The sequence below is a fragment of the Equus quagga genome, chromosome 2, assembly GCF_021613505.1.
Source record: "Equus quagga isolate Etosha38 chromosome 2, UCLA_HA_Equagga_1.0, whole genome shotgun sequence".
NCBI classification, from domain to species: domain Eukaryota; kingdom Metazoa; phylum Chordata; class Mammalia; order Perissodactyla; family Equidae; genus Equus; species Equus quagga.
The window spans coordinates 69,864,626-69,877,850 of NC_060268.1; the positions used below are offsets into that span (position 1 = coordinate 69,864,626).

The 13,225-nt window shown below is 40.3% G+C and overlaps 1 protein-coding gene across 4 annotated transcripts in view; it reads right to left on the reverse strand.

The window, feature by feature from the left end:
• CHRNA5 (cholinergic receptor nicotinic alpha 5 subunit) overlaps positions 1-11,764 on the reverse strand; it is a 43,427-nt gene extending 31,663 nt beyond the window's left edge. For all 4 annotated transcript variants that reach the window (XM_046652390.1, XM_046652389.1, XM_046652393.1 and 1 more), the window contains exon 1: positions 11,435-11,764. In XM_046652390.1, the coding sequence (XP_046508346.1) occupies positions 11,435-11,561 (127 nt within the window). In that variant the 5' untranslated portion in view covers positions 11,562-11,764. The remainder of the gene's footprint in view (positions 1-11,434) is intronic.
• Between the last annotated feature and the right edge of the window lie 1,461 nt (positions 11,765-13,225).

Sequence of the window (13,225 nt, forward strand, 5' to 3'; positions counted from 1 at the left end):
GGCACCACAAAGCAACACGTATAAAACCAAGTTCATGATCTTCCCCAAAATGGTCCCCTGACAGCATTCCCCATCACGATGAGTAGTTCCATCATCTGCCTTAGTTCAACAATTTAAAAACCTGAGAGTCATCTTTCACACCACCTTCTTACTCAGCGCATATCCAATCCACCAGGAAACTGGTGACTTTACTTCCTAAATATTTCTCAAATCCATTTACCACCCCACTGCCACTATCCTAGTACAAGCTACCTTATCTCTCATCAGGACTAGAGCAAGCCTACTACCCTATGTGATCTCCATGCACTTCTCAACCCCCCTCCAATTGGTTCTCTGTGAAAATACCCAAGCAATCTTTTCAAAACACAGATCTGATGTTACCCCCTTGCTTAAAACCCTTCTGTAGCTTTCATTATTCAAGACTGACCAAAATCCCTAAGACTAAATGCTGCCGGGTCTGGTGTGCCCCTTCTGGCGTGGCTTTTCTCTTTGCTCTCTGCTCCAGCCACACTGACAATCCAGCTTCTCAAACACACCACACTATTCCCTCCTCTAAGTGCTCTTCTTCCCTGAGATGCTTGCTCTCCCTCCCCCTTCACCTATCTAATTCCCACTCATCCTTCAGATCTCAACTCAGGCATCACTTCTTCAGGAACACTTTCCTGTCCCAAAGCCTCCATTAGGTTCCTCTGCATAGAACCATGTTCCTCATCTGGGGTGTAATTATACAATCTTAGGTGTAATTGATTAAAGTCTATCTTTTCCACTATGGTGTAAACTAATAGCAGCAGGTACTGTGTTTTATACATCATTATAACCCCAACAACTAACAACATACTGGCACATAGTAGGTGCTCAGTTTGTTGAATGAATATATGAATGAATAAATAAGCCAGTACCATCTGACAATTCCCATTTATCTCTAATGATTCAGAATTTTATCACTGGTTGTGAAGCAACTGTCACAAGAGCTACACAAATTTGCTGTTAAAGATTACGAGTCACTTGACTCTACTTCTTGAGATTAGAGACCTTGTCTTACTCAGATTTGAACATAAAGAGAGGCAATATAACATACTGGTTAAGAGCTCAGGATTTTAAGTCGCACAGGTTGGGTTCCATCTAGCCTCTAATACTTACTGTCTGACCTGAAAGCAAGTTACTTAACTTCTTTGCATATCAGTTTCTTCATCTGTAAAACTGGTATGAAACAGTAGCTACTAATAAGGTTATTGTGAGGATTAAATAAAATTGTGCATTTAAGTGCCAGCACAGGGTCATTCTTATTTTTCCACAAATGATTGTTAAAGTAATGGTAACTGATGGTCCTCAAAAGGCAAATACACAAAAATATTGCAATAAAAAGTCACTGTGTGTAGAGGTACTGATTTCTACCTAAAACTTCCCTGATAGCCCAACAAAGATCATCTCCCTACAGACTACCCTTGGCAATGGAACCATGCAACCACGGAGGAAGAACATGCCTGTGGCACTGGGCACGCTCAACGCAGTGCAAGGATGGTTCAGTAAAAAGCTTTCCTAAAGTCTATATCCTTTAAAGCTAATAATAATAATTAGAATACCAACCTACCAATCGCACATAAATCACATATCTCAGAAAAACAAGGGGAACCAACCAGTGAAGCACACTAAAAATAGGATAAGAATAAAAGAAGTTAATGGGGCAATTCTTCTGAAGTAGTTAAAAATACAATCAACAAGAGAAACACCAAACTGAATACCTAACACGTATAAATATGGATAATGGCATTAATACTCTGAAGAATTTAAATTTGGATTTTACAAATTCAATTTTAACTCGGAATATTACTGTAGCATTGTCTCAAGTTTAAAGAATTAGGAAAATGATTTACCAAAAACTTTCACTTTCAAGTCATTTAATGAAACCACATATATTTTCAAAGAAATGTAACCTTGCTCCTTAATTTTAGTATGGTGAATAAGAAAGGACACAGAACTGCAAAGCTGAAAACCTTAATTTGAATACTTGGCACCACTAATTAGCTGTTAACCTTCATATGCCACAATTTTCTAAGTTACATAAATAAGGATATGTTAGCAAAATGTCAATAATTGTTAAAAGTGTATGGCAAGAACTCTTTTTCCTTTTTTTTTGGCTGAGGAAGATTCGCCCTGAGCTAACATCTGTGTCAGTCTTCCTCTATTTTGTGTGTGGGATGCTACCACAGCATGGCTGACAAGTGGTGTAGACCTGCAAACCAAGGCCATAGAAGCAAAGTGCGCCAAACTTAACCACTACTCCTCGGGGCCAGCCCCAAGAACTCTTCAATTCATTATACTTGAACATTTTTTGTGTATGTTTGAATTTTTCCATTATAAAACATTAACAAACAGGACAACTTCTACTTAGCTGCCTCACTGTTAAATGCAGATAAAATGAAATAAAGTCCATTATCTTACTATGTTGGGTAGTGTCTAGGTAGTTTAAAATGGTTTTTTATAGTCTTCTCCACTAAATTCAGTACGTAGCCAAAAAAATAGATAACTAAGGATTTTTAACACCAATTCTAGGAAGATAAGACACAATAGTGTCCTCTACTGGTATTCTTCCATGAAGAAACATGATTTTCTTATTAAAAAGTGTTGGGAAAAAATCAACCAAGGTGTTCTATAGCTAAATATGAATATTAGTAGTCTTTTGCCAATCCTCAGGTAAAGATAAATAGATAACTGCTATAATTTTAAATTTCTTCCATAGGAACCAGCCCCGTGGCCAAGTGGTTAAGTTCACGTGCTCCACTTTGGTAGCCCGGGGTTTCGCCAGTTCGGATCCTGGGCACGGACATGGCACTGCTCATCAAGCCACGTTGAGGTGGCGTCCCACATGCCACAACTAGAAGGACTCACAACTAAAATATACAACTATGTACTGGAGGGATTTGGGGAGAAAAAACAATTTAAAAAAAAGAAAAAGATTGGCAACAGTTGTTAGCTCAGGTGCCAATCTTTAAAAAAAAAAATTTCTTCCATAAATTCTTAAATCTTTAGCATCTGCTACAGCCTGGGCATATTAGAGTCTAACGTGATAACTAGTTAAATTCATTCATTCATTCAACAAATGTTAAGTGGCTGCTGACTGTGCCAGCCTCTGTGCTAGGTGGTAGGTGTAAAGCAGAAAACTCTCGTTCCTGCCTTCCTGAGGTAAGAATTTGCATATTTATTTATTTTCATTATATCATAATTATAAAGGTTCATGGGTCTGCAGAGAATACCCCACAATGTGAAAGACATTCCCTGATACTGCAAGGTACACAACCTGCATATTTGAACACAGCTGCAGCCCTGGACTCTGACACAGGATTTCTCAACTCAGCACTACTGACATTTTGGGCTGGATAATTCTTTGTTGTTGAGGGCTGTCCTGTGCACCATACGATGTTTGGTAGCATCCCTGGCTTCTACCCACTAAATACATCCTTCCCCCAAAGTGACAACGAAAAGTATCTCCAGACATTGCCAAAGGTCCTGGGGTTGGGGAGCAGTCCAAAACTACCCCTGGTTGAGAACCACTGTCTAAGATTAGGAGCTAGTAACTAGCAGAGGTGGAACTAGGACCTAGGTTTTGTGTTTTTTTTTTCTCAAAATAGTCACGCATCTCAACGAAGGGACAGTTCTGAGAAATGCATCATCAGGCAAATTTGTCATTGTGAGAACATCATAGAGTGTACTTATACAAACCTAGATGGTATAGCCTACTACACACCTAAGGTATATGGTAGTAATTTTATGGGACCACTGTCGTGTATGCAATCAATTGTTTACTGAAACATCATTATGCAATGCATGGCTGTAATACTTTAATTACAAAAGTAATGTATGATCATCGTCAAGATTCAAACCAGAACTACATGATAATGAGTAGGAATTCTCCCTCTCCTCCTTCCCATCTCCCTTCCTCCAAGAGTAACCAGTTAAGTTTGACGTGTAGGTATTTTTACACACACATACACACACAGAGGAAGAGTTTTCCTCTTTTTAAGTTCTGTGACTTACTTTTTTCATTCAGTACTATATGTCAGTATATATCTATCCATCTCCACTTTCTTCATAAGCTGCAAAGCAGTCTGAGTTATGGGTGTATCACAATTTATTTAAGCTTTCACCACTGATGGGCATTTAGATATTCTTCAACTTTTAGTTATTTCTAACAAAGCTACAATGGAAAAATACTATAGTTAACATACTTGCACATCCATTTTTCGACACTTATACTAGGATTTCTATGGCCCTGACTCTTGGAAGTGGCATTACTGAGTCAAGGGTATACGTACACGTTTTAAATTTTACTGGGTACTGCCAATAGCCTCCCCTTTCTTCTTCACAGGCTGCCACAAGAATGAAAAATACATCTAAAGATGTTTGTAGAAGTGCTATATATTATATATCCCTAGTTCATAATTAAGGCATTCCCAAAATAGTTAATGCTCTCCTCTAAGTCTCCTTGTACTTTCTTTTAAGAAAAAGTGACTTGTATTCCTTTTTTAAAAAATCCTCTTTGCAGCAGTCCTAGGAGAGCTATTTTAAGCAATAGGAAGATAAAGCAGTGAACACAATCAACCATTTTGTAAATGAGAAAAAATGTGTGCCATATCCAACATTTTCAATGTGACAAGTATGCTTACCAACCATTATTTTAAGTATTACCGATGAAATGCAGAGGGTTATTTTTTTTCACTCCAGGATTTTCATTATATTTTCTATTGATTTTTATTACAGAATTATAGGATAAAATTTCTCCGTAACTGATATGCTTTAGTAAACCTAATTTAATATCTTGCCCTGACTCTCAGAACACTTACAGTAAGAAAATGACCTTACGCAGTGTTAAATTTCAGTCCAGTCAATAGTGCTCAAGGAGAGGAGACAACTTTGATGCTTAAAAAAAAGTTTAAGCATCATCAGATCAAGCAAATGCAGACTTCACTCTTAATTTGATACAATAAACCTTTCAACAGGCAATATATATATATATTATATATTATGAGCTAGGACATTTATAATGCTATGAATTAAAACATCTGACGGTACATGAAGTTGCCTCAGTTCACTATAGCCTGTATGCCCTTGATAAGATTCTAGCAAATTTCCTCCTTAGAATTGTCCAATTATGAACAAATATGGAGGACTGGAAGGAAATACGGAAAAGAGAAGACAGCTGCTATTTGTTAGGATGGTGGGATAGTGCTTGTTTTCTTAGTTTCTATTGGTCTTCTGTTGTTTGGGCTATAGTTCATCATAAATTCACTATTTCCATAATTACCATCATCAGATCCTCTTGAGAATTCACCCAAATGATATGAATGGAAAACTGTCTATAAGCTTGTTACCCAAAACGTGGTAGTCTGACCAGCAACATCCACATCATGTAGGTGCTTGTTAGAAATGCGGAATCTCAGGCCCCACCTCTGACCTACAGAATCAGCATCTGCATTCTAATAATATCCTCAGGGGGTTTCTGTGCACATTAAAGCTTGAGAAGCCTTGGTCTACAAGACTTGGAGCAGTGATTCTCAAGGAGTGGGGAGTGAGGGGAACGATTTTGTCCCCTAAGGCACTTTTGACAATATCTGAAGACTTTTTTTTTCTTTTTTTTTTTTTTGGTGAGGAAGATTGGCCCTGTGCTAACTAACATCTGTGTCAACCTTCCTCTATTTTATACATGGGATGCTGCCACAGCATGGCTTAGTAAGCAGTGTGTAGTTCCATGCCTGGGATCTGAACCGGCGAACCCCAGGCCAGTGAAGCAGAGGACACAAACGTAACCACTATGCCACTGGGCCAGACCCTGGGGACACTTTTTGGAGGCTGCTACTGGCATCTCATGGTTAGAGGCCAGGGATGCTGCCAAACAACCTACAAGGCACAGGACAGTCTCCCATAACAAAGAATTATCTGGCCCCAAATGTCAGAGCTTGAGAAACCTTGACCCAGAGGAAAAAATGGGTTTGCCCAATTCCATATATACATCATAGATTGTAAAATAAAAATACCAAAAGTTCATACTGCCCTTTTTGTCAGAACTCAAATATCATTTTTAGTTCCTATTTTTACTGGTAAAAGGCTATATTATTTACTTTAGAAGAAAAGAGTACAAGGTCATTGAATTACAGTTAGGAGAAACAATATAATGCTTCCCCAAAAGGTGAACAGAATGTTTATTTATGTTTTTTATTGAAGCATAACTGACATACAATATCCTATTACTTTCAGGTGTCCATTATAGTGATTCAATATTTATATACATTATGAAATGATCACCATGATGTCTAGTTACCATCTGTTACCATACAGTTATTACAATATTATTAACTATACTCCTTATTCTGTACATTACATGCCCATGACTTGTTTGTTTTCTAAATGGAAGTGTGTACCTCTTAATCCCCCTCACCTACTTTTCCTGCCTCCCAATCCCTCCCTTCTTGAGTAACCACCAGTTTGTTTCCTGTATCTATGATTCTGTTATGTTTTGCTTGTTCATTTGTTTTGTTTTTCAGAGTCCACATATAAGTGAAATCATACAGTATTTGTCTTTCTCTGACTTACTTCACTTAGCATAACATCCTCTCGGTCCATCCATGTTGTCACAAATGGCAAGATTTCATCCATTTTAATGGCTGAATTACATACACGTGTGTATATGTATCTCCCATCTTCTTTATCCAGTCGTCAGTCGATGGGCACTTAGGTTGCTTCCATATTTTGGCTATTGTGAATAATGCTGCAGTGAACATAGGGGTGCATATATCTCTTCAAATTAGCATTTTTTTCTTCAGATAAATACCCAGAAATGGAATTGCTGGATCATATGGTAGTTCAATTTTTAATTTTCTGAAGAACCTCTATATGTTGTCCTTAGTGGCTGCACCAATTTACATTCCAACATACAGTGTACAAGGGTTCTCTTTTCTCTGCATCCTCACCAACATGCTATTTTTTGTCTTTTTGGTAATAGCCATTCTGACAGTTGTGAAGTGGTATATCATTGTGATTTTGATTTGCATTTCCCTGATGATTAGTGATGTTGAGGATCTTTTCATGTGCCTGTTGGCTATCTCTTTGTCTTCTCTGGAAAAATGTCTATTCAAGTCCTCTGCTCATTTTTTTTTTTTTAAAGATTGGCACCTGAGCTAACATCTGTTGCCAATCTTCTTTTTTTTCTTTCTCCCCAAAGCCCCCCAGTACATAGGTGTATATTCTAGCTGGTCCTTCTAGTTGTGCCGTGTGGGACGCCACCTCAGCATGGCCTGATGAGCGGTGTGTAGGTCCGTGCCCAGGATCCAAACTAGCGAAACCCTGGGCCACTGAAGCAGAGCACGCAACCTTAACCACTCAGACATTGGGCTGGACCCCTTTGCCCATTTTTTAATCAGGTTTTTTAAAATATATATATTAAGTTGGGTAACTTCATATATTTTGGATATTAACTCCTTATCAGATGTATGATTTGCAAATATCCTCTCCCATTCATAGGTTGCCTTTTTGTTTTGTTGATGGTTTCCTTCACTGTGCAATGGCTTTTTAGTTTAATTATAATCCCATTTGTTTATTTTTCCTTTTGTTGCCCTTGCCTGAGGAGACTGGTCCAAAAAAATATTGCTAAGATTGATGTCAAAGAGTTGACTCCCTATATTTTCTTCTAGGAGTTTTACGGTTTTAGGTCTTACATTCAAGTCTTTAACCCATTTTGAATTTATTTTTGTGGCATAAGATAGTAGTCCAGTTTTCCCACTACTTATTGAAGAGACTGTCTTTTCCCTATTATATATTCTTGCCTCCTTTGTCATAGTTTAATTGACCACATATGCATGGATTTATTTCTGGGCTCTCTATTCTATTCCATTGTCTGTTTTCATGCCAGTAACATACTGTTTTGATGACTATAGCTTTGTAGTATAGTTTGAAATCAGGGAGCATGACGCCTCCAGCTTCATTCTTCTTTCTCAAGACAGCTTTGGCTATTTGGGGTCTTTTGTGATTCTATACAAATTTTAAGATTGTTTGTTCTAGTTCTGTGAAAAATGCCTTGGCATGCTGATGGGGATTGCATTGAATCTGTAGAGTGCTTTGTACAGTATGGACATTTTAACAATATTAATTCTTACAATCCATGAGCACTGAATATCTTTACATTTATTGCTGTTGTCTTCAATTTCTTTCATCACTGTCTTATAGATTTCAGAGAAGAGGTTTTTCACCTCCTTGGTTAAATTTATTCCTAGGTATTTTATTCTTTTTGATGCAACTGAAAATGGTATTGTTTTCTTAATTTCTCTTTCTGATAGCTCATTATTAGTTATTAGACTTCCAATACTATGTTGAATAAAAGTGGCAAGAGTGAGCATCCTTGTCTTGTTCCTTATCTTAGAGGAAAAGCTTTCAGCTTTTCATCCTTGAACATGATGTTGGCTGTGGGTTTGTCATACGTGCCCTTTATTATGTTGGGGTACATTCCTTCTATACCCATTTTGTTGAGAGGGAACTAGAACATTTAAATTAAAATTTTAGTCATATAGCAAAAAAGAATCATTAAAAATAATCTCTTATATCCTATTATCATTATAAAACTATACCTATGCTGTTCTGGAAAGTAGATTTCTAAAGAAACAAGTAAACTTTTATCAAAAATTATTCCAATATTTACCAACTCTCATTGTCAACACATGCTTATTTAATATTAAGCTTAAAATTACATCCGAAAAAAATTTAATCCCAATTCTTAGGGGACAAGAATAATGCTATTAGAAGAAAAATGTTCTGTATTGAAATTACTGTACTAAAAACTCATATCCTAATTATAAAAAATTACTTGCTAAATCTAATATGAAAAACTTTCAAAGTTCCATCAGCAGGCTACTATATCAGGAGATACAAAGACAAATAAAACCCTATCTTCCAGGTGCTGGCTCATAGAGCATATTTAGCATTTGCAAGGAAACCAAAATAATTTTTAATTTTAAATTAACTTGCGTGAAATGTTTACCTAAAGACATGAGGCATCTAGATACTCTTTGGGATGTAATCATAACAAAAGTAGAGATGACAGCCCTATGTGTGTATTTCTGTTAGCTTCTGAAAATGACTAAAGGTGAGACGAAAAAAAATCTTTCATAGCTCTCATTTTCTATGAAATATTTATTTTATTTGCCTTTGAAACAGAACTCAGCACTACACATACCAAAAATAAACTTTCAACCATTTAAAATGTCACACAACTACAGGGCTAAGAAATATAACTATCTAATTCCCATAAATCACTGTCCCAATCATGGACAAGTCAGTTTAAAAGGCTTGTATTATCTTAATGTACTAGTTAATTATGTATCTTTTAATAAAGACAAAATTGCCTCTTGAGCCACTTTTCCAGCTCTGTGATCTTCCATCAGCCAAATAAATATGGCTGCAGGCAGACTAAACATTTTCTTTTCCTGGAGATTGGCTCACAGAAAACCTAAGGAAGAGTTATTAGTAAGACTCTAAGATGAATACAAAAAGAATAAAATGTAAATGTAAAAGTAATTATGATTGAAAGAGCCTAAAAACCACCTATCACCACCCTCTCATTTTAAAGAGGGAGAAATAAAGGATGAGCAAGGTCAAGCAATATGCTCCAGGAAACACAACTAGTCAGTGGCAGGTTTCCTGACTCCAGACAGTACTTTCAACCACCCTACATTCAAACACAGTTATGCACAAAAGCATATCAACATTTAGGAGCAAGTGTGCAGTTCCATTACCTATTCAATATCATTTTGTTCTTCTAATGATCACTTACTAAGAGCACACAGAATCCTGGAATTTTAAAGCTGGAGGGGGAGCCTTTAATGATCTCTCATCTTACAGACGAGGGAACTAATATCCAGAGAGATATTACTGTTCTATTCATGCATCCACAAACATTAACTGGACTCCTACAATAAGCTAGGTCTTAGAGATACAAAAATAAACAGGATAAGATCACAGTTTTTAAGGAGCTCTCCTAAGGAGCTTATGGGACAAAGAGAAAAGAAAATACAAATGTAATTCAGCGAGATGGTTATCATAACAGAGGTATTCACTAAGCAGAGTGGAGGCAGAAAGAAGGAATTACTCAGCTCTAATTGTTTTGGATTTAACACTCAACACCATGCCAGAAGAGAAACCATCCACACTATTTAACGCATGGCTGTGATGTTTTATATTGAAACAGATGGAAAAAGTCCCGCTTTCACCAAAAGAGAACTACAGTTTTCTAGGTCCAGCACAGCACCTGGCATTTCATATATATTACTTAATCCTGAAAACGACTCAGAGGTAAGCAGTATTATCCTCATTTTTTCAAAGAAGAATGACAGCTGAGACACGCTTGTCCAAGTGGAGATACATCAGTGTCATAATTTGAACCCAGGTTTGTTCGGCTCCAAAATCACATTCCTTTCTCTCTGTTAAACTATGACTCTCTCTGCACAGGATTCTCTTTCTTGGTTGAAATCACTCTCCTCATTATTTCTCTTCAGTCTACATTAAGCAATACATCCTGCAATCAATAATTCTCGTCTTCAAGATTATTACTTCCTAGATCAGAAGTCATAATTTAAAAACCTTAAGGAAGGAACGACAAGAAAAGGGTCTTCTTATATCCAAATCATGTTTTCTCCTTTTAAGAAACTCATGACAAAAACTGAAATACTGACGAAGCGAACTTCGGCTTTCAACTCTTGCTTAGAGGATTCTTAGCTTTTCTGTCTAGATCACACCATAGGTGCTCCACAAATGGGAGTCTTTTTCTTCAAGGCTGAGAGGACTGCCTCTTTTTGAAACTTTCTAAAGCACTTGAAATTTGAAGAAGTACTACGCATATTTCTTTTGTGGTTTCTACTCCTGTCCAAGACACCCTGACCTACAGCAGACCCGGGAAAAAGGCCGGCAGCCAGGCACGGCTGCTGGCTCTCTACAACTCACACAGCCCATCTTCGGGCGAGAGGAAAGATCCTCAACCGCTGCGGCGGAAGGAAGCGAGCCCGCGGCGGCAGACCCAGTCTCAACCCCTAGGGCTCAACGCAGGAGCCTCCCACTTGCCTGGGAAGAAAGTGACAATGCAGGCAGCCCAGCCGAAACCACCGAGAAAAGCCCTGCTCAGTAACAGCGGCATCTTTTAGCGAAAAAGTCGGATCGAAGTATACACTAAGTCACCCAGCAGTCTCCAGTGATGCGAGTCATGGAACAAAAACCAAAGTGGCCTTTTCTCTGCATTTAAATGAACACATCAGGGCATTTAAACTGAAACCTCACTCCAAGCCCCCAGGACAAAAAATTAACCGCACCAAGGTTCTCCGTGCGGGCCGTGGCCTCGCGGCTTTGCCGGCACGGGCGCGCAGCGGCCCCGGACCGCCCCCCCGCCGCCCAGGCTCACCTCCGGGCGCAGCGCCCCCCGCGCCGGCCGGACCCCAGCGCCCCGCGACCAGCGGAAGAAGGAGGAGGAGGCGGAGCGGGCGGGGCGCGAGGAAGAGGACCGCCGGCCCCGACTCCCGCGCGGCCATCGCCCCGGAGCCGCGCGGGAAGGCAGGGAGCCGCCTCACGACGGCGGCGCGGGGAACGCGGACTTTAGGAGGATGGAGAGGGGAGTGTGGGTCGGAGCCAAGGGAGAGCAGACGCTGCAGAAGAGCCCCTCGGCGCCTCAGCTCCCGCCCGGGCAGTCACCTCAGCCGCGCGGGCTTGGGCGGGCTCGGCGCGCGTGAGGAGGTGCCCTGAGCCCGGCCCCGCCCTGTCCTCCCGCCGCGCTTGCCCCTGGCCCCGCCCTACCTGCCGTAGCCCCGCCTCTGCTCCGCCCAGTCGGTACCCCCTCGGCCCCGCCTCTCGCCCTATCCCGTCTGCCTCTAGCTCCGCCTTTTCCACACCTGGCTCCGCCCCACCAACCTGGCCACGCCTCCACGCCCGACAGGAGGAGGTTGCCGCCCCGGAGCTCAGAGTCCCTGGAAGCCCAGGGCCGGAGGCTAACGTATACCTGTGATAACTACCATTAATTAATGTCTGTTCTGTGCCCAGCACCAAGAGGGGAGCCAAACGGACAGATGGCTCCCAGCAGACAGAAAACTAGTAAACATAGTTATTTCGAGTTGTGATACGAGCTGCGAAGGAAACAAGCAGAGGAGGCTGAAACATCATAATGGTGGGAGGGTACCTGTTCCTAAGCTCTCGCCTGCGGCGCTGGGGCGAGAAAGGTACCAATTGCAGCTTGCCTGCGTCACGGGGCTGTTGTGGGGGCTAAGTGATCCCCAACAGGAAACCTGTGTAGTGGACCAGCGAGGCGACCCTGGGCAAGTCACCCTCCGTCTGGGACTGTTTCTTCATCCTTAAACTAAGGCAGATAAACTAGAGGACTCAGAAGGTCCAGCTCTAATGTTCACTCAATCCATCCACAGAAATGATACGAAATTGCCTTAAACGTGGGCAGTGCCCTCTGTTACCATCAATTAACATTTGTAAATATTAGTGACTCCATCTGTCACACTTAGCAACTCCAGTGGTAACTGATACTAATTGATACTGGAATCCCCTCTCAAATCCCGCTAGACCCTGTATTTCATCCCCTCTGTTCATAATTGATTATAAAGCTTCATTTAGCTGAAGAGATTCAGACGAATTATCTTTAAACTTCAATGGCAGAGCGTTTCACTGATTTTTCACAGAAACCTTTACGGAGTTGACACCTCTAATGACTCCTTGTGAGCAGGAATTTCACTCCAGGCTCCAGACGCAAAATCTGTTTAAAAACAAAACCTGGTTGCAAAGAATCTAAATGGTAAGATTTAGTTACATTTTTCCTAGGTCTAAGTACAACTAGGAAAATGGAAACAATATCCAATGAAACTAGTCCGCTTAAGGTGGACTTAAAGAAAAAGGCCACAGAAAAGGGACCCATGAGATGATAACCAGGTTAATCATTAATTACACTTCTGCACAGGAAGGAAAGAAAGTACATCTTGTCCCTTCACTGCAAATTTCTGTTTTGCTCTAAAGAATTTATGGGGTATGGGGCCGGCCCCGTGGCCGAGTGGTTAAGTTCTCGGGCTCCACTTCGGTGGCCCAGGATTTCACCAGTTGGAATCCTGGGCATGGACATGGCACCACTCATCAAGCCACGCTGAGGCGGCATCCCACATGCCACAACTAGAAAGACCCACAACTGAAAATACACAACTAT